General features: G+C 46.0%; 1 protein-coding gene across 6 annotated transcripts in view; it reads right to left on the bottom strand.

The window, feature by feature from the left end:
• Positions 1–22,305, bottom strand: part of LOC144503644 (activin receptor type-1-like) — a 93,214-nt gene that overhangs the window by 13,568 nt on the left and 57,341 nt on the right. For all 6 annotated transcript variants that reach the window (XM_078228323.1, XM_078228325.1, XM_078228324.1 and 3 more), the window contains 3 exons: positions 16,093–16,239; positions 10,203–10,478; positions 7,969–8,166 (listed from right to left, as the gene is read on the bottom strand). In XM_078228323.1, coding sequence (XP_078084449.1) covers positions 7,969–8,166; positions 10,203–10,478; positions 16,093–16,239 — 621 coding nt within the window. The remainder of the gene's footprint in view (positions 1–7,968; positions 8,167–10,202; positions 10,479–16,092; positions 16,240–22,305) is intronic.

The following is a 22,305-nucleotide window of genomic DNA, read 5'->3' as shown; positions in this document are numbered from 1 at the left end:
TGGAAGTGATTCATTGTCATAGGAAGAACACAGAAACACAATATAAAGGGTCCAATTCTAAAGGAGCAGAGAGATCTGGGTACATATGCATAAATCATTGAAAATGGCAGAACAGATTGAGAACACAATTGATAAAGCATACAGTATCCTTATTAATTAATAGAAGCACAGAGTACAAGAATAAGTAAGTTATGTTAAGGTTTTCTGACTGTAATTAATTATTTATTTTTTCAGTTAATTTTGGGTTTAAAATCGGAGGGTTTTTTTTTTCAAAACCGGAAGTCAGGCCAGGAGAGGCCAGGGGAAGTTTTTGGAGGGTTTAAAAAGGGCTTACCTTGGAGGTTCAGCTTCATTGTTCCCAGGAGCAGGCTGAGGGTAAGAGAGTGGGTTTTCTGACTGTAATTAATTATTTATTTTTTCAGTTAATTTTGGGTTTAAAATCAGAGGTTTTTTTCAAAACCGGAAGTCAGGCCAGGAGAGGCCAGGGGAAGTTTTTGGAGGGTTTAAAAGTGCACCAAAGTATACAGCGGGCAGCATTGTAGCGGGCAGCAGAGTGAGTGGGAAGTTGAGTGAGCTGTCAGGGCTTTGGCTCACAGGGCTAGGATGAGCAGGGGTGAGTTTTTGTTTCCTTACACTCTTATTAACTTTTCACTGTCTTACTTGACATAAAGTGTCCAGTATGAGTGTGAAACCAGTGTGTTGTTCCCAGTGTAGGATGTGGGAGGTCCTGGAGGCATCTGGCCTCCCGGACATCCACATCTGTGAGGGGTGTGTCGAGCTGCGGTTCCTGAGAGACCGTGTTAGGGAGCTGGAACTACAGCTCGAGGATCTTGGGCTGATGAGGGAGAATGAGGAGGTGATAGACAAGAGCTATCATCAGGTGGTCACACCAGGGCCACGGGAGGAGGCCAAGTGGGTGACGGCCAGGAAGGGTAAGGCTAGGGTGGTTGAGAGCACCCCAGTGGATTTGCCCCTGCACAACAAGTACTCCTGCTTGAGTACTGCTGGGGGGGACAGCCCGCCTGGGGGAAGCAGCAGTGGCCGTGTCTCCGCAGTGGAGTCCAGCCCTGTAACTCCGAGGGCTAAGGAAAAGAGGAGGAAGGCGGTATTAATCGGGGACTCGATGGTGAAGGGGACAGACAGGCGTTTCTGCGGAGGTAGGCGGGATTCTCGCATGGTGGTCTGCCTCCCTGGGGCCGGGATTCAGGATGTCGCTAGTCGCGTCCCGGAAATCCTGAGGTGGGAGGGAGAGGAGCCTGAGGTAGCGGTACATATTGGTACCGCTGATGTGGGTAGGAAGGGAGAAGGGGTCATGAAAAGGGAGTACAGGGAATTAGGGAGACAGCTGAGAAAGAGGAAAGCAAAGGTAGTAATCTCAGGATTACTGCCTGTGCCACGGGAAGGTGAGGGCAGGAATGGAGTGAGGTGGAGGATGAATGTGTGGCTGAGGGACTGGTGCAGGGGGCAGGGATTCAGGTTCCTGGACCATTGGGACCTCTTTAGGGGCAGGGGTGATCTGTATACAAAAAACGGGTGGAACTTGAATCACACGGGGACCAATATCCTGGCCGATAGGTTGGCTAAGGCTACTGGGGAGAATTTAAACTAGATAGGTTGGGGGGAGGGGAGCTAGAAGAGTTGACTAGGATCAAGGAACTAATTGATGGGGGGGAGGATGCAGGGGTAAGGGGAATTACAAAATTAATGGTAGAGGAGAGGGTGCAAGTGAATGAAGGCGGTAATTTAGATAAGGGAGTAGAGGGAGAGGGTGTTCGTGACTCATCAAAGCGGATCCAGATAAAAGCTGGAATAAGGACACTTTGCCTGAATGCACGAAGCATTCGGAACAAGGTGAATGAGTTGATGGTGCAAATCAGCACAAGTGGGTACGATCTAGTGGCCATTACAGAAACGTGGCTGAAAGGTGACCAGGACTGGGAGATGAATATCCAGGGGTATCAGGCGTTTAGGAAGAATAGACAGGAAGGAAAAGGTGGTGGGGTCGCGCTATTAATAAGAGATAATATCAGGGTAGTACTGAGGGATGACATAGGCTCTGAGGAACAAAACGTGGAATCGTTATGGGGAGAGATGAGGAATAGTAGAGGGAGAAAGACACTAGTAGGTGTGGTATATAGGCCCCCAAATAATAATGTTGAGGTAGGGAGGGCTATAAACAAGCAGATAAGGGATGCGTGTAAAAACGGAACGGCAATAATCATGGGGGACTTCAACATGCACATTGACTGGCAGACTCAAGTCGGTAAGGGTGGAATGGAGGAAGAGTTCTTAGAATGCTGTCGGGATAGTTTCCTTGAACAGCATGTTACGGAACCGACGAGGGAACGAGCTATTTTGGATCTGGTATTGTGTAACGAGGTAGGTAGAATTAAGGATCTTATTGTGAAGGACCCTCTTGGGTCTAGTGACCACAATATGGTCGAATTTCTGATTCAGATGGAAGAGGAGAAAGTTTGGTCTCAAACCAGTGTCCTCTGTTTGAACAGAGGGAAATATGATAGGATGAGGGATGAATTGGCTAAGGTAGACTGGGAGAGCAGGCTGGCAGGTAGGATAGCTGAGGAACAGTGGAGGATTTTTAAGGAGATCCTTTTCAGTTCTCAGCAAAAATATATTCCAGCAAAAAACAAGGATTGTAAGAAAAGGGAGAACCAGCCGTGGATAACGAAGGAAATAAAGGAGAGTATTAAAATAAAAACAGCTGCGTACAGAGTGGCCAAAAATAGTGGAGAAACAAGTGATTGGGAAAAATTTAAGAAACAACAAAGAGAGACTAAGAAAGCGATAAAGAAAGGAAGGATAGACTATGAAGCTAGGCTAGCAATTAATATAAAAAATGATAGTAAAAGTTTTTATAAATATATAAAAAGGAATAGAGTGGCTAGAGTGAATGTTGGACCCTTGGAGGACGAGAGGGGGGAGTTAATAGTGGGAAATGAGGATATGGCTGAGTCTTTAAATAAGTTTTTTGTGTCGGTCTTCACGGTGGAGAACACAAATAGTTTGCCAAATATTAACGATAGAGGGTTGGCAGCAGGAGAAATACTTAATACGATTAATGTTACCAGAGAGGCAGTGCTGGGTAGACTAATGGGACTGAAGGTGGACAAGTCCCCGGGTCCGGATGGAATGCATCCCAGGGTATTGAAAGAAATGTCAGAGGTAATAGTGGATGCGTTAGTGATTATTTATCAAAACTCGTTGCATTCTGGGGTAGTGCCGGTTGATTGGAAAACGGCTAATGTTACGCCGCTGTTTAAAAAAGGAAGGAGACAAAAGGCGGGTAACTATAGGCCGGTCAGCTTAACGTCTGTAGTAGGGAAAATGCTGGAATCCATTATTAAAGAGGAGATAGCAGGGCATCTGGATAGAAATGGTTCGATCAATCAGACGCAGCATGGATTCATGAGGGGAAAGTCGTGCTTGACGAACATGTTGGATTTTTATGAAGATGTGACTAGGGCGGTTGATGGAGGAGAACCGGTGGATGCGGTGTTTTTGGATTTCCAAAAGGCGTTTGATAAGGTGCCCCATAAAAGGCTGCTGAAGAAGATTAGGGCACACGGAGTTGGGGGTAGTGTGTTAAAGTGGATTGGGGACTGGCTATCCGACAGGAAGCAAAGAGTCGGAATAAATGGGTGTTTTTCCGGTTGGAGGAAGGTAACTAGTGGCGTGCCGCAGGGATCGGTACTCGGGCCGCAACTGTTTACCATTTATATAGATGATCTGGAGGAGGGGACGGAGTGTAGGGTAACGAAGTTTGCAGACGACACAAAGATAAGTGGAAAAGTGAATCGTGTGGAGGACGGAGAAGATCTGCAGAGAGATTTGGACAGGCTGAGTGAGTGGGCGAGGATATGGCAAATGGAGTATAACGTTGAGAAATGCGAGGTTATACACTTTGGGGGAAATAATAACAAATGGGATTACTATCTCAATGGAAACAAATTAAAACATGCTACCGTGCAAAGGGACCTGGGGGTCCTTGTGCATGAGACGCAAAAGCCCAGTCTGCAGGTACAACAGGTGATCAAGAAGGCAAATGGGATGTTGGCCTATATCGCGAGGGGGATAGAATATAAAAGCAGGGATGTCTTGATGCACCTGTACAGGGCATTGGTGAGGCCGCAGCTGGAATACTGTGTGCAGTATTGGTCCCCTTATATGAGGAAGGATATATTGGCATTGGAGGGAGTGCAGAGAAGGTTCACCAGGTTGATACCGGAGATGAGGGGTTTGGATTATGAGGAGAGGCTGAGGAGATTGGGTTTGTACTCGTTGGAGTTTAGAAGGATGAGGGGGGATCTTATGGAGACTTATAAGATAATGCGGGGGCTGGATAGGGTGGAGGCGGAGAGATTCTTTCCACTTAGTAAGGAAGTTAAAACTAGAGGACACAGCCTCAAAATAAAGGGGGGTCGGTTTAAGACAGAGTTGAGGAGGAACTTCTTCTCCCAGAGGGTGGTGAATCTCTGGAATTCTCTGCCCACTGAGGTGGTGGAGGCTACCTCGCTGAATATGTTTAAAGCGCGGATGGATGGATTCCTGATCGGTAAGGGAATTAAGGGTTATGGGGATCAGGCGGGTAAGTGGTACTGATCCACGTCAGATCAGCCATGATCTTATTGAATGGTGGGGCAGGCTCGAGGGGCTAGATGGCCTACTCCTGCTCCTATTTCTTATGTTCTTATGTTCTTATGTTTATGTTAAGGATTCTCCGGCCATTCACACCAGTGAGATTCTCCTGTCCCGCTGCAGTGAACAAGACGACACAGATTTAAGATAATTGGCAAAAGAAGCATCGGAGAAACTTTCACACAGTGAGCGGCTAAGAGCTGAAATGTGCTACAGGTTCAAATGAGACATTCAAAGAGAATTGGATTATCTAAAAAAAAAGAATGTGCGGTGCTCCGGGGGAAGGTAGGGGAATAGCATCAGGTGAACTGCTCATTCAGAGAGCTGGTGCAGACACAATGGGCCAAATGGCCTCCTTCTGTGCCACATAAATTTTGTGGTTGAGTGAAGAGCAGAGCACATACCACGAGGAGCAGAATGTAATTTAAAAATTCAAAGTTAAAATGCAACTTGAAGCTTCAATTATGCTACTTGCCTCGGCCTACTTATTAGCTGGGATTTAGCACGGAGATGGTGGCCCCACCCAATGGTTGGAAAACCAGAGCAAGACCGCCTCCACCAGCGCTGAAAGCCAGAACGAGATTTTGTCATCAGGCAAATAGTCATCTGAGGTCATGGCTTTTTCCCCAAGGCAGGTCATCCTTCCTTGAAGAGCTGACAGCCAGAGGACTGAAAGCTCTTCAGTCCCGACAATACCACCAGGAGCTATAGCCATTGCTGTGACTAAGATAGGCCTCAGACCAGGATTGGAGGCCTGGAATGAAGGTGTGGAGTGGGCCCATCTGGGCCAGTCAGGCATGCCCTCGTGACTAGATATTAAGAGATTAAGGTGCAGCCTTTGCCACGAGGTGCAGGGGGCCGACAAGGGGCATAAGGTATTTTAACAGGATGGAATCCCCCAGTCCAGAGTCAAGCAGCAAGGTATGCCAGGCAACCTAATCACGTAATATGACTCTCACCCTCTTGGCAACATACCAGCAGCAATGGGAAGAGAACCTTAAGGGACACTTAAGATCCTCAATTAACCCAAGGGCAAGCAGCATGGTAAAATAGCGACATGGGAGGCAACAAGGAAGATACACATCCCAGCCGATTTTACGTCGCCCTGCCCACTCCCTGGAGAGAGTTTGGGCGGTGTATCATTTCAGCTAAATAAGGAGTCTCAACAGCAGTAATAATTTAATTTCCCCTAAATATTAATAACATTTAATAGCTATTTGAAGGATTATCATTGTGTGAGAATATTACACGTATTTTGAATCTATATTGTCCACATATGCAGCCTCTGCAAATTGAAAAGCACAGAAACAGAAGTCTGGCTTCTGCAGTAGATCGAAACACAAATTATCACAATTGTAATTAAATGCAGAAGTGCAAATAACATGTTATTTTTTTTAAATCACTTGGGAAAATATATTGTACAAAAGGTTTTGTTTTACATCAAGTAATCACCAAATCACACTCATGGGCTGCAATTCTCCCGTCCCTCTGCACGAATGTTTTAGCGCAGTGGGCCAGGAGAGTGTTGCACTGGCTGACTCGAGGGGTTTGTGGACGCGTTCGCGCCCCGGTAGCGTCTCCCAGCACCGGATTTCCGGCGGTGTCTGCTCTGCACCGGAAATCGGCGGGGAGACGCTAAGACTATAAACACGGTCATTTTAATTGAATTTAAATGAGATTAGTGGGACCGGGACTGAAGTCTCCAGGCCCGCTAGCATTGTCCCCCACTCCTCGACAGATTGGTTCACTCCAGTGGGGATTACTATAGCTCCCTGCTTTCGGGGAACTAGCGGCCCGATCCTGCTGGTGTGAAGGAGGAGCAATCGGGGCCCCCCAGACGGCCAGGCAGTGGCCCCTGGGCATTGCCACCCTGGCAGTGCCAGCCTGGCCCCCAGCACTGTCAGGTGGCAAAGTGCCAATGCTTAAGGGCACCTTGGCACTGCCCACCAGGCATAGGGCAGTGCCAGGGGGCCTAGGGGGCAATCGATGGGTGCCATGCTGCCACTCTGCATAGGGATCGGTGGAGGGAGGCCAGGGCCAGTGATCAGGGTGGGCTGGGGGAGGCCAGCGATCGGGCCGTGGGGGTGGAGAGCCGGCATTGCGGCCAGCGATTGAGCACTACTTGGGGGAGGTGGTGGCATTGTGGTATTGCCACTGGACTAGGAATCCAGAGGCTCAGGGTAATGCTCTGGAGGCCCCAGGTTCAAGTCTCACCACAGCAGGTAGAATTTGAATTCAATAAAAATCTGGAATCATCTGGTTCATTAATGTCCTTTAGGACAGCCATCCTTACCCGGACTGGCCTACATGTGACTCCAAATCCGCAGCAACGTGGTTGACTTTTAACTGCTCTCTGAAATGGCCTCTCAGTTCAAGGGCGATTAGGGATGGGCAATAAATGTTGGCCAAGCCAGTGACACCCACATCCCATGAACTAATAGAAAAAGAACTGTGCAGACAATCAACAAGGCAAGTCACCGTATTGCTCTCAGTTGTGTTTTACAATGTCTGACACCAAATACTGTGAATGGACATTTTCTGGAGATAACTACTTTTCATGACAACTTTGTGCAATATGCTTTGAGATATTATCAATTCATCATTTCACATTTTGTCCAACAACATAAGGTAGCTCAGAAACAAAGTAATGAAATATGTCATCGTTCACTTGAGCCAACAGAAAGAACACAAGGGAAATTCAAATTATAATTATACTTAATTGAAATCTACATTAAAAATGAATTTTGTACAAATGCATGTTAAACTCTTTAATGAAATCAAAGGCAAAAAACTATATATATATATATATATAGTCATAAAAACTAAGCAGTAAGTACTAAACCAAGCTGTACTCTTTGTATACTTAAGATTATAATGGCCATCTGGAAAATGTGTTTGCAAAACAATGATAATAGGGCGGCACGGTAGCACAGTGGTTAGCACTGCTGCTTCACAGCTCCAGGGACCTGGGTTCGATTCCCGGCTTGGGTCACTGTCTGTGTGGAGTTTGCACATTCTCCTCGTGTCTGCGTGGGTTTTCTCCAGGTACTCCGGTTTCCTCCCACAGTCCAAAGATGTGAGGGTTAGGTTGATTGGTCATGCTAAAAATTGCCCTTAGTGTCCTGAGATGCGTAGGTTGGAGGGATTAGTGGGTAAATATGGAGGGATATGGGGGTAGGGCCTAGGTGGGATTGTGGTCGGTGCAGACTCGATGGGCCGAATGGCCTCTTTCTGTACTGTAGGGTTTCTATGATTTCTAATACTCTTTACAAAGACTATTAGATGAATCCAAAATGCCTTCCAAGCACTCACCATTGCTAACTGTTCTCCTTGCTACTTCCCACAAGACTAGACCAAAGGCCCAGATGTCAACTCTCCTATAGGAGTCAAACAGATTCACTTGGATTGTTTCATCCAATACTTCAGGTGCCATATATCGCTTGGTCCCTACCCTGGGATTATTGCCAACGTCCAAGTGATTAGTGCACTGGGAGTGCATCACAGCAAGCCCTAAAAACAAATGCAAAGGCAGAAAGTTACAACAAAATTTCACAGTGTACCATCAGTCTGAAAGTCTTCTTGGAAAATGTCTTTGCTTTCAAATGTACCACACACTGGTTCTCTGTATTAGCCAAATGTTACCAAGCACTGCAGCATTAAAACACAAGTCAGTGTACACAAGTTGAGGACTGGTCTTTGAGCTTACTATCTGCTTCTCAAATTTGCCTCTTTGTTTGCAGATACCAACATAGTAAGAATCCTGAAAAGTAAACCCCACTGGGGTTGTTGGCAAGCTTCAGGTGGAAGGACAAAGCAGTGGGTTGTCCCTTATTCAAAGGCACTTAATGCCTGATTGAGGGATCAGGAAGGGGGAGACCTGCCCTGAGAGCGAACCAAAGGGACTCCATGATAACCTCCCACACTCTGAGCACTGCAGAGTACTCTCGCGAGATTCACCTTGAAAATCTGTGGGCGGGGCCTATTCCCACTGGAGAGGCCGGCAGCATAGCGCTGAGCGGGCCACTGTGCATGTGCCAATCTGTCAAAGCAGAGATCAGCACATGCGCAGTAGCCTCACACTGCCAGCTGGCAATGCGCAGGGGACACACCCTCTTACCCCTGATCTCTTGGGGGGGGCCTCCATTCACTCCAGCGGGGTCGGCCGCTAGTTCCCCATTAGAGAGCTGTTATAAACCTCGCTGGAGGGAACCATTCCGGGCGGGGGGTGGGGGGGTGGAGAGACACTAGCGGGCGCAGGGACTTAAGTCCCAAGCCCGCTAATGGGATTGAAATTTTAATTTGAATATTTAAATCAGCTCTGCGCTGATTTCTGGCCCAGAGCTGACAACTCAAAAAACCTGGAGCCGGAGACACGCAGAGGCCATGACGCCCAGTGGGGAGCCAGCTAAACAGCCTCCGCTGATGTCTCCAGGCGCAGCAGGCTGGGACAACCACCCCCCTGGTCTTCTTTCTAGGGTCTTTACCTGTTCGTGCCAGGAATAAAGTAAAAGTAATGGTTGATAGTCTGACCATTAATTTGAAAAAGGGTATTAAAAAAATTCCATTCAACAAACACTGGCAGCAGAAAAACAAGATAAATATTTCATGTAATTACTCATGCTGCAGGAGAGACAAGTGACCTGCTCCAAGCCCAGTGTGGACACTTCTCAATAATAATCTGCAAGGAGTTAAAATATATCCCAACATCAATAACCAGAGTTTTGAATCATGGGGGTAATATCCCACCAGTCTCGTCCATGAAATACAGCCTTTCACCCTTCCATGACTAGATGCTTTAAAAATAAATGTGCAATAGAACATAAGAAATAGGTTCAGAAGTGGAGCATTTGCCCCTTGATCCTGCTCTACCATTCAATAAGATCATGGTTGATCTGACTGTGAGCTTAACTCCTCTTTCCTGCCTGCCCAACCCCCATATCCCTCAATTACCTTGTAGATTTAAGGTCTAATCATTAATTAATCCTATCTCATTATACATTACCAGGTCTGAAAGAGCCAATAGTACAAAGTTATTTTTGATTTGCTAGCACAATAAAGAAATCAGAACATATAATATTGCCCAAAATTTTTTTGTAGAACAAAACTAAAATTAATCAGCAATCTAACGAAGAATATTTCCTCAACTTCAGAAGTACATCCTTTACTCTCAAGTGCTTGGTGATGTCCAGAGGTTGTGAAAGACACGATATAAATCTAATTTTTTCATTGGTGAAGCTGCAAACCTGTTGCTTCTTATTCTAAAGTGATATATTTTGGTTTAAAAAGAAACTTTCCAAGCACATTAATCTTAAAAATGAATATAGCACATATATAACTGATCAGCCGGAAGCAGCACCATGGCCATAATTCTCACTGAAAACATGGGCCGGATTCTCCAATCTCGTTTGCCCTGCCACCGCTGCCAGCAAGAATGGAGAATTTGGCACTCAGCCAAAACTCCATTCACTGCCGCGGGGCTGGCAAATCCCAGTCACAGGTGAGGTCGGAGAACTCCAGTCCATACCTTCGGTGTCAACAGTGCTTACCTAAATCCGCGATGCAGCACTGCCCATTCTCCTTAACAAGGATGTTTTTGCTTTTAAGGTCTCGATGCGCAATTGCAACCTTCCCCTGTGTCCCAATGATTTCTGTGTGCAAGTGCGTTAGACCACTGGCAATGGACAGTGATATTCGCAAGGAACCAACAGCATCCAGAGTTGTGTGCTGCAGGTAGTCATAGAGGGATCCTGCTTCATGATAATGCGTAATCAGCCACAGCTGTGTGCTAGAATTTCTGGACGTCATGTCAGAGGCAATGAAACCTATAGGAGGAAAAGAAACATAAGCATTGAGCAATATTCCACAATAAGTCCAAGTGGTATTTTAGGTAGGTGTTACATGTTAAATAAATGCCACATGCGCCAATAGTTACTTTTGGAACTATCATTCTTTAATCGTGTATAAATAGCAGAACAACTTCCAGGCCAGATCTAACAACATTGGGAGAGAAGAGGGTTGAATTCCTAAAGTCAAAGTTTAAGGAGCTAGGGAATAAGCTATAACCAGATAGGAAATAATATGCAAGATCTCAAATGTAGTAATCTCCAAATTACTTGCACAAAATTACTCCCACAAGCAAGAGTAGAAGCAGGAGGGAAAAAGGATATTAATACATGTGGCTCGAGACTTGGAGCAAAGATGATCTCAAATTCCTGGGACACTGGGACCAGTTCTGTGGCAGGAGGGGCCAGTTCGAGATGCAGAGGTTGCACCTGAACAGAGTTGGGGCCAATGTAATTCTAGGCAAGTAGACTAGTGCGGGAGACTGAAACAATACAGAATTAGGTTGGATCATAGAAAATACAAAAAAGATGTTTGGTATTGGAATGCATGCACGTTAATGCAAGAGTGGTTAATATGGTTTGGCGAGTTGTGCTGCGAATAGCCAGGTTGGAACATGATGTAGTGGCAATAACTGGGATAGGTCTTACAAGGGCAGGATTACATGCTTAATAGTCAAAGGCACAAGATGTTCAGGCACAGAAGAGAGTGAAAAAAGTGAAAGGGGTAACAGTTTGGGTTAAGGAAAATATTGATGCTGGAGAAAACGTCCATGAGAGTTAATGACTTAATCTGTTTGATTGGAGTTAATAAAGAATAAACAAGCTATTGCACTGCTCAGTGTATTTTATAGACAATCAAATAAAGAGGAGGAGGTAGGGAAGCAAATTTGCAAATAAATTACTGAGAGGCACAAGAACTATGGTGTGTGTTACAGTTCACTGAGGAAGCTGGAGTTGCTGTGGCAACGTGCATTTTTACATACATATTGCAGGCAGCAGCAATGGATTGCGATGGTAGAATAGGAGGCTTAAACTTTTATTTCTATCCCATGGTTGACCAGGAATCTTACCCGCTCCATGCTGGAAGGATTTGCAGCTTAATATTCAACCTGTCTGACCATGTTATAAATGCACCTTCCTTGCCCATCAAATCCTAGGGTGGAACTCCTACCCACAGCTTTTGTTTAACAGGCAGGGGCGCTACCCACTGACCCCACAAGATTTCCATTCGAGAACTACAGCAGTAGTGATATATATATATATCAAAGATTAATAGATTTCTGATTAACAATAACGTAATTGATTATAGGGACAGTGAGTGTAAAAGGCATTGAAGTGTTTGATCAGCCATGATCATATTAAATGGCAAAGGCGGTTGATGGGCTGAATGGCCTAGTCCTGTTCCTATGCTCCTATGAGTTAGAGTGCGGATAAGAGCTGGAGATGTTGTCAAGGTGGACTTTCAAAGACATTTGACAGAGTATTACATATACAATCTGTTAGCAAAATTGAAGGCCGTGAGATGAAATGGGCAGTGGCAGCTTGAATATAAAGTTGGATGAGGGATGTTAAAAGAAGAGTTGCGGTGACTGGGTATACTTCACACTGGAATGCTGTTGCCCAGGATTCAGTACTGGGACTACTGCTGTTTTCGAAGCACATTAATCATGTGGATTTGGGAGACTAGGGAACAATTTTGAAACTTGCAGATTACATTTTTCTTTTCATTCCTTCCTGGGATGTGGGCGTCACTGACAAGGTCAGCATTTGTTGCCCATCCCTAATTGCCCTTCAGCAGATGGTGGTGGGCCATAAAAGCTGGAAGTCTAGTTAAATATAAGGAAGATGGTAATGGACTTCAAGAGGATTATGGGTAGTCTAGTGGAATGGGCAGACATATGGCAGATGAAACTCAAAGCAGCAGGTGGAAGGTGAAACATTTTAATAGGAAGCAGAGGAGAGATGATACAAATTAAATGGCACCATTTTGAAGGGCGTGTAATAACAGAGACTTGGGCTCGCTCGGGCGAGGCTCGTAAAATCCCACCCGAGGCCAACGGGGAATTCCATTCCGCGAGCCTCACCCGCCCCGATTCCAGGGCAGGCATGACGGTAAAATCCTGGCATTGGGGTGTGTTTGCGCGCAAATCTTTGAAGGTGTCAGGACAAGTTAACAAAGCATCTGGAATCCTGGGCTTTATAAACAGAGGTACAGAATTCAAAAGCCAGAAGGTATACTAAACAAACGTAAAACACAAGTTCAACCCCTGCCGTATTATTGTGCTCTATTGATAACCACACTTTGCAAAGGAATTGATGGCTTTTGAGAAGATACATGAATGATTTATTATAAACGGTGTCAGAGGTGAGGGATTACAGATATTACAGAAACTGAGTTTGCTCCCCTTACAGCAGAGAAGAGATTTGATTGCGGTGTTAAACTCAAGAAGGGTTTGGGTGGTATAAATAAAGAGAAACCATTTCCAATGGCTAATGGGGCAATGATAAATGGGGAACAGATTTAAAGAGATTGATCAAAAAAACAGCGGTGATATTAGAAATACTTTTTTTAAAAAAAAGGTAAATCATAGAATCATAGAAACTCTACAGTGCAGAAACAGGCCATTCGGCCCATCGAGTCTGCTCCGACCACAATCCCACCCAGGCCCTACTCCCATATCCGACACATTTACCCGCTAATCCCTCTAACCTACGCATCTCAGAACACTAAGGGGCAATTTTAGCATGGCCAATCAACCTAACCCGCACATCTTTGTCCAAAGATTGGCCAGGTTAAAAATTGCCCTTAGTGTCCTGGGATGCATAGGTTAGAGGGATTAGCGGGTAAATATGTGAGGTGGGATTGTGGTCGGTGCAGACTCGATGGGCCGAATGGCCTCCTTCTGCACTGTAGGGTTTCTATGATTCTATCTTTGGACTATGGGAGGAAACCGGAGCACCCGGAGGAAATCCACGCAAACACGAGGAGAATGTGCAAACTCCACACAGACAGTGACCCAAGCCGGGAATCGAACCCAGGTGCCTGGAGCTGTGCAGCAGCAGTGCTAACTACTGTGCTACCGTGCCGCCCTGTAAAATATTGTAAAATAGAACAAGTAGTCAGGATTTGGACTGCTTGATACAGTGGTGGATACGGAGAGCCTGATTTTACCATTTTCATTCTGAGTGCTGAATCTGGGCACAATTCAGGTCCGACTTGGGAATCTGCTTTCAGGCGCCCCCATATGCACTTAGCCTGAAAAAAAATTGCGGGTCTGAATTGTGCTGTGGGCGGGGCTTAGCGCGTCTGAAGCCATCGGAGCTCTTAACTGCGTATGCGCAGTTCGAAAAAAATTTGAAAAAGCTCACCCCCTCCCCTCCCCGCCAATGACAACGATCAGGCATCCCTCCTTCTTCCCCCCACTCTCACCAGAGAATGACCTTGTCCTCCTCCCCCACCACCGATCTGAGTCAGAGAACCGTTGGAAGCTCTGAACTCACCTCTTCAGCAGCTGGAGTGCCCGAAACAGACTTTTATTTAGCATGTCCATTTCGGCGCGATTCCGGATTGGCGAATGTGATGGTAAAAGGGGAAATGCTGATAAAGTTGGGCGGGCAGTTCATGAATTCAATTTAAATACATGCAAATGCATTTAAATCGCTGTTGCGCCCGTTTCGGGTGCGAATTGGATCGCGGCCATTCCCGGGCCTCGGTAAAATGGGCATCTGCGCAGACGTGGGCGCGGATCGCGTTAATGGCCTCACACCCGACTTTACCACGTTTTCGCGCCCACAAACGGCGCGACGCAATGGTAAAATCGGGCCCTGAATAGTCATTTTCAAAAAGGGGGCTGAATAACATTGGAGGGGTGAAAATTGCAGTGCTGTGGGGACCAGGGGAGTCAGACTAATTGCATTACTTTTAGAGTGAGCCATTGCACATTCAATGGGCTGAAAGTCCCCCATTCTATGCAATGATATTCTATAGCTCTACGGCTGCATTGTACAGCCTTCCCAAGGGCTGGGGTGGCAGGTGGGGGACAGGGTGTAAAATTGGGTGCTGTTCCTGGTATCTACCCACCCGCCTCTATCCCAATTTTACCACTGGTGTGGAGCATCGGGAGGCTTGCTTGCCCATGGCCAATTAAGATTTTTAAGTAGCCAATTACTGGCCACTAACCGGCCTCTGTGATTTTATCTGCAGCGGGGAAGGCTGGCACCAAGACTGGCTAGGACTGAAGGGGATTCCTAGGCCAATGGGAGGCTTCCCCAAGCAGGTATTAGTTTCCCTGATGTTTCCCCTTTCTCAGCGCATTCTTCATCCTGACCCCGCAGGATGCTTCCCTTTGGGACTTGCTGCGGTTCCAGCAGTGGCCGTTGTTCTGGTTTGGCTGGCAGCCCTTCCTCTCCATGGGATGTGGTGGTGGTGGTGGTGGTGGTGGGGGGGGGGGGGGGGGGGGGGGGGGGGGGGTCCCACTTCCGTCAATTAACTGCCCGAGCGCAGGCTGCCCGAGTGCAGAGACCCCCACCCTCAGAATCATGAGGATGAATTTTACCCTAAGTATTTGTCTGCACCACTTTGGGACAGAATTCTAAATCAGATCTGTTTTACTCCAATGTCCAACATCTCCATATTGGCCGATACTTTTCCAACCTACCAGAGTCAAATCCTTTTACATCTGAGTCAATGCCCCTTTGGCAGTTATACAATTAACTCACAAGAAAGGATTAACTTTTCTCCAGTTTCTTTCCTTTCCAGCTCCCACCCTTAACCTTCCTCCAACATGAAAGAAGTCACTTGGCATCCGTTCAACCTCTCCAAATCAGAATTCAAATCAGTTTGTGTTTTATGGCATGATGCGCTGCTGCTCCAACAATTTCCATTTATACAGGGCCTTTAACATAGAAAAATATTCCAAAGCACTTCACAAAAACCTCACCAAACCTCACAGAAGGGGTGATCAAAGCCTTGGTCAAAACATAAGTTTTCACGAAGGTCTTATAGGTGGAAAGAGAGGTGGAAAAGCCAAAAGTCTTTGAAAAGAAGTTCCAGGATGTAAAGGTGGCAGATCAAAGGGGCAAAGCATATAGTAGTCAAAATCAGAGGAAGAGTGTGTGCTTGGCAGGACTGTACAGCTGAAGGAAGCAAGGGCCAAGGTCATGACTGGATTTAAACATGGTTAATTTTAAATTTGAAGACATGGCATCAATATACGTCTGTTGGTTAAGTGAACAGAACTTGGTTAAGAACCAGATCCAGGAAGCAAAGTTTAGGATAAGCTGAAATAGAGATAGAGAATGAAAAGTGGGAGGCTTCCCAGGAGTGAACATGGGAAGTAGATCCTGAACTCTTTATGCATTACTGCGCATACACTTACGTACTGGGGTCACTGGATAGCCAACGGGAATGAAAACACAAGAGGGCTCCCACCCCAGCTCCCCACTAGATACCAATAGTGGTCTCCAAAATATTGACCCAGCAAAGATTACACAGGTGTCAAATCAGAGAGTGGAATCAAACCAATCATGCGTAACTCTCAACCGAAACGTCATTAATGGAGTTTTAATTTTAGATATGTGAAATGGAACTCACCTAATATGTTCTCATTTCTCAACAGTACACTGTTGTAGATCTCAGTCTCTCTGAACCAGGATTTTTCATCTCGAGATGAAAATATCTTTACTGCCACATTTTCTCCTTGCCACTGACCCCGCCAAACCTCTCCAAAACGCCCTTTACCTGTGGATCAGAAGACAAGAGAAACATCACATTATATTCTACCAGCTCAGTGAAAGCGACTTCACACGTGTCTACACCTTCCAACAGCAGCACCTGACTATCATACTGAGATACTGATGATCAGCTGGATGTATCATAGAATCCTTACAGTACAGAAGGAGGCCATTCAGCCCATCATGCCTGCACCGAACACAATCCCAGCCAGACCCTATTCCCGTAACCCCACTTATTTACCCTGCCAATCCTCCTGACACCAAGGTCAATTTAATATGGCCAATCCACCTAACCTGCACATCTTTGGACTGTGGGAGGAAACTGGAGCACGCAGAGAAAACCCACGCAGACACGGGGAAAATGTGCAAACTCCACACAGACAGTGTCCCGAGGCCGGAATTGAACCTGTGTCCCTGGTGCTGTAAGGCAGCAGTGCTAACCACTGTGCCATAGAACAAGAAGCAAAGGCATTGGAGATACAAAGGCTCAGCAACACTACAAGTTCTCCCTCCTGGCTCTACCTCCTCTTTGCTCTAAAGACCTCGGGTTGCTCTCAGAGATCCAGTGTCCTCTTCCCCCAAAACACACCTGTGGAAAGTTGTGGATTTAAAACAGTTCTTATTGTGGCCCCGATCACAGAACAAATGGTTGAACAGGAAAAGAAAAAGGACAAAACAAAGCAAAGTGCAAAAGCAAAACACAAACAGTTCAATGAAGACAAAGGAAAATGAAATAGCAAGATGTAAAAATGTACGGAGGTAAGAGGGTGGAAAGAAAAATACAAAATGAAAAAGATTCAGAGACAAAAAGGGTTAATGGTACAACAAAGGTAATTTTCAATAGGTAGCCTTTTTTTTTAAATAAAAAGTAATCTGAAGTCCTCCTGGATTTCACATGCTTGTTCACTACTGAAATCATCACTTCAAAAAAGCAACGGTGTTTTTAAACATCTCTTCAAATTTTCTACTATTCACTTGTATCCTGCAGACACCAACATAAAGATTTATGTTTTAACATCAAGACCCAACAGCCAGAAAGACCTCAGTTTCCTCTGGTCTTCCTGGCATCGAGGAACCTCATTGGCACATTTTGTGGTAACAGAAGATTGCTCCCGCAATGGTATTGAAGAAGCCTGGAATATCCACAACCACACTGTCATTGTGGGAATCAGTGACATCTGCAGCCATTCCCTGCAGACCATTTGTGCTGGGCAAAGCTCAGGTTAAAGGTCTGTAATAAGAAAAGACATCAATCCCCCTTGGAAACTCCTCAAGACCTCCCATTACCAGAGAATCGTGGACTTCCACATTCACCAGCCTGTCCTGCACATGATGCTCCAGGTCCTACACTGTGGCACTGAAGCAAGTCATAGACTACCCAAAGTTATCCACCATCTCCAACATACACCAGATAGAATCAAGCCAGGCTGCAGCAGTAAGAAATCTTGATCAGAAAGCACTGATCAAAAACGTAACCTGAACCCGTCTCCAGACATACCAACTCTTGCAGATTTATCAGGTGGGACAATTCTACTGCAAATTGTAAAGCCCCTCTCAATTGCACGAGAAGTATCTCAAATCTCTGGATTGTCAGAATGAGTTTATCTTGGGGTTGAGATTGAAGTGAACATTTCTGTCTTGTGCCCTGCACCTTTGCCCAGCAAGAGCCCAGTGCTGAAAGGCAAAGCTGACGGCCTCACAGTCACAGCTCATCAGCTCATCTCAAATACTCCTTCTCTCTCAACATCTTCCCATCCCATTTCCTTTTGCAATCAGCATCTAATCGTGTCAGGACTATTCTTTGACCTTAAATAGAAATTGAAGTTGTTGTGGCCCAATCCAGTTTCAGTCAGAAGGAAATGTTTTACCCAGTCTATTGGTCTATGAGAAATGGGATACAATCAAAGCCAGAGTTCACCTATCTTTCCATCATGATTAAAGTCACCCACCATGTATGTGACTGAATCAGTTAAATCAAGGTTTAAAACCTGCACTACCACAACATTAATCTTCAGTCAATCAGAGCCATATGTTGTGCAAAACCACACCCATCAGGAAGGTCCCGTGTTCGTTCTCTGTTCTTTGCTGAGCTAATCTCAGTTGGGGCCTACATTAGGGATCCAGACCTGGCCTTAGTGCCCTCCCTGGAGATGATGAACAGGATTTGTTTTTAAATAGTCACGGTGTTCCCCCTCCTCCCCCCCCCCCCTCCCGTCACCCCCCAGCTCAAAATTACAAGAAATCTTCATACTGATGCTGCAAGCATGCACTAGGTAGGCGTTCCTGAGCCACATTAAACCTTCTGGACATGTTCTAATAAAAGTTGCAGCACAGAAAAGGGCCAATCCACCCAAATAGTCCATTCCAGCATTCACATTCCATACCAGCCTCCCCCAGCCTTATTTCATCCAACCCTATCAGCATACTAATCATTTCTCCATCACGAATTGTGGCCATCATTTCAAATCTACTTCTTCCTGAAAAGCTGGTGGAAGCAAATACAGTAGCTTCAAAACCGAATTGGAAAAATACTTGAAGGGAAAAAAAAAGAGCAATGGACTAATTGGACAGATCTAACAAAGAGCCAGCACAGACACAATGGGCCAAATGGCCCCATTCTGTGCTGCACCATACTACTGCAGTGGGACAGTGGATATCCCTTTTACACATGTTGGAACATAGATAAGGGTTTGTAAAAGTTTTTTTTAAAAACATTTTCAGAGGCATTAATATACCTTTCGTAAAGTGTTCTGATCAGTTAGCAATCAAGTAAAAAAGAGGTTTATATGTCAATAAATAAAATAATGATAGATTACAAAAGAAAATCTCAATTTCTGAAATGGTGGAATTAGCAAACAGAGCAGTTTTACATTCCTGGTACAATTTCAGAATGTGGAGTACAATAATCTTTGAAATTAAGTATCAGTGGCCAACAAAACCAAACTCTTCTATAAATCAATGTTCGTTTTAAAATCTTAAATTGGCTTTCTAAAAGAAAATTACAAAGTGATCCAAGAGGGGAGACAGAAAAAAAGCCCACAGTGAACAACAATGGACTGCTCAGTTTGACCACCAGATGGAGCAATTCACCACTATGATGTCCTGAAAGCTTCAGGCCCAGCCCTCACATAGCCCATGTCCTATCCTGGGATCATGAAAGCCACAGTGAGAAGTATATTGATGAGGAGGAAACTCGATGGACTTCAGAGCCACTGACAACATCAACCATACAACTCTCCACAGGAATAATGCGTGCCATCACTGAAATCCCAAGAAATCCATCAGGAATAAAAACCTCTCTCAAATCATGAACATCTTTGGCTCTTATTTGAACTGTGAGTTGTTGTTTTCTTTCGCAGGTGAGTTTTGATGTCTGTTCAAAACTCGGTCATGGCAGGATGCAATGCATTTTAACCTTTGGAGTTTGTTTAAATGCCATGAGCTGACTTTCCATTTATTCCCCACCGAGCAGACAGATCTATGGGATTAGCTGGGCATCTCACAACACCAGGTTAAAGTCCAACAGGTTTATTTGGTAGCAAAATCCACTAGCTTTCAGAGCGCTGCTCCTTCATCAGGTAAGACCATAAGACCATAAGACATAGGAGCGGAAGTAAGGCCATTCGGCCCATCGAGTCCACTCCACCATTCAATCATGGTTGATTTCAACTCCATTTACCCGCTCTCTCCCCATAGCCCTTAATTCCTCGAGAAATCAAGAATTTATCAATTTCTGTCTTGAAGACGCTCAACGTCTCGGCCTCCACAGCCCTCTGTGGCAATGAATTCCACAGACCCACCACTCTCTGGCTGAAGAAATTTCTCCTCATCTCTGTTCTAAAGTGACTCCCTTTTATTCTAAGGCTGTGCCCCCGCGTCCTAGTCTCCCCTGTTAATGGAAACAACTTCCCTACGTCCATCCTATCTAAGCCGTTCATTATCTTGTAAGTTTCTATCAGATCTCCCCTCAACCTCCTAAACTCCAATGAATATAATCCCACGATCCTCAGACGTTCATCGTATGTCAGGCCTACCATTCCTGGGATCATCCGTGTGAATCTCCGCTGGACCCGCTCCAGTGCCAGTATGTCCTTCCTGAGGTGTGGGGCCCAAAATTGCTCACAGTACTCCAAATGGGGCCTAACCAGTGCTTTATAAAGCCTCAGAAGTACATCCCTGCTTTTGTATTCCAAGCCTCTTGAGATAAATGACAACATTACATTTGCTTTCTTAATTACGGACTCAACCTGCAAGTTTACCTTTAGAGAATCCTGGACTAGGACTCCCAAGTCCCTTTGCACTTTAGCATTATGAATTTTGTCACCGTTTAGAAAATAGTCCATGCCTCTATTCTTTTTTCCAAAGTGTACAACCTCGCACTTGCCCACGTTGAATTTCATCAGCCACTTCTTGGACCACTCTCCTAAACTGTCTAAATCTTTCTGCAGCCTCCCCACCTCCTCAATACTACCTGCCCCTCCACCTATCTTTGTATCATCGGCAAACTTGGCCAGAATGCTCCCAGTCCCGTCATCTAGATCGTTAATATATAAAGAGAACAGTAAGTGGGAGTTCTGTTCACAAACAGGGCGGCACGGTAGCGCAGTGGTTAGCACTGCTGCTTCACAGCTCCAGGGTCCCGGGTTCGATTCCCGGCTCGGGTCACTGTCTGTGTGGAGTTTGCACATTCTCCTCGTGTCTGCGTGGGTTTCCTCCGGGTGCTCCGGTTTCCTCCCACAGTCCAAAGATGTGCGGGTTAGGTTGATTGGTCAGGTTAAAAATTGTCCCTGAGATGCGTAGTTAGAGGGATTAGTGGGTAAATATGTGGGGGTAGGGCCTGGGTGGGATTGTGGTCGGTGCAGACTCGATGGGCCGAATGGCCTCCTTCTGCACTGTAGGGTTTCTATGATATAAAGACACAAACTCATTGGATACAAGGTGCTCAGGAAAGGAATCATAAAATCCCTACAGTGCAGAAAGAGGCCATTCGGCCCACTGAGTCTGCACCGACCACAATCCCACCCAGGCCCTATCCCTGTAACCCCATGTATTTACCCTGTTAGTTTGCCTGACATTTATAGGGGCAATTTAGCATGGCCAATCCACCTAACTCTCACATCTTTGTACTGTGGGAGGAAACCGGAGCACCCGGAGGAAACCCACGCAGACATGGGGAGAATGTGCAAACTCCACACAGACAGTGACCCAAGCTGGGAATCGAACCCGGGTCCCTGGCGCTGTGAGGCAGCAGTGCTAACCCACTGTGCCACCGTGCCGTGGAAAGTGACAGCATAATTGAGAAGATTGCAGTGCTGGAGAGAGAGGATGTCCCAGAGCAGCCATGGACAGAACTTAGTTGGTTAGAGCAAAGGAACCAAAAAGAGTAGCAATTACATTGCTGTGTGAGTGCGTGTACGTGTGCATGCATGTGCGTGTGTGCGCGTGTATGCATGCATGTGCGTGTGTGCACATGTATGCATGCATGTGCGTATGTACGCGTGTATGCATGCATGTGCGTGTGTGCACGTGTATGCATGCATGCGCGTGTATGCACATGCTCCAAGTCTCGGGGTGCTCACCCACTGTGAGAGTGTATGTTGGTGTGTGGAGGTGAGGATGAATGAGAACCCAGAGTCTGGGAGTGAGCGCGACTTGTGCTCTCACTCCCCTTGGTCGCTAAGGCCACGGACCTGCTACCCCCCACCCGGTCCACAAGGCCCCGGCCTCCTTTTCCCTCCTGCCCCCAGATCCCAAGGCCTTGCCCTCATCCCTGCACACCCACAGTCCACAAGGCCCCACCCAGTCCCCTCAGCCCTGCTCTCACACCCCCTCACCCCCCACTCCCACTGTTTGCCGCTCGACCAACCACAGGCTGTTACTTTTTTTATATTCATTTACGAGATGTGGGTGTCGCTGGCTAGGCCAATATTTATTGCCCATTCCTAATTGCCCTTCAAGGCGGTGCTAAGCTGCCTTCTTGAACTGCTGCAGTCCATATTCCAGAAACTGCAGGCGAGTCCGTTTAACTTCATGGTGGGAGAAACTTCTAAAAACAATTATTTGGGACATAATT

This window comes from Mustelus asterias, chromosome 14 (assembly GCF_964213995.1).
Source record: "Mustelus asterias chromosome 14, sMusAst1.hap1.1, whole genome shotgun sequence".
Classification (NCBI taxonomy): Eukaryota; Metazoa; Chordata; class Chondrichthyes; order Carcharhiniformes; family Triakidae; genus Mustelus; species Mustelus asterias.
Note: the sequence above shows the minus strand (reverse complement) of the source record. Positions and strands in the feature narration are given on the sequence as shown.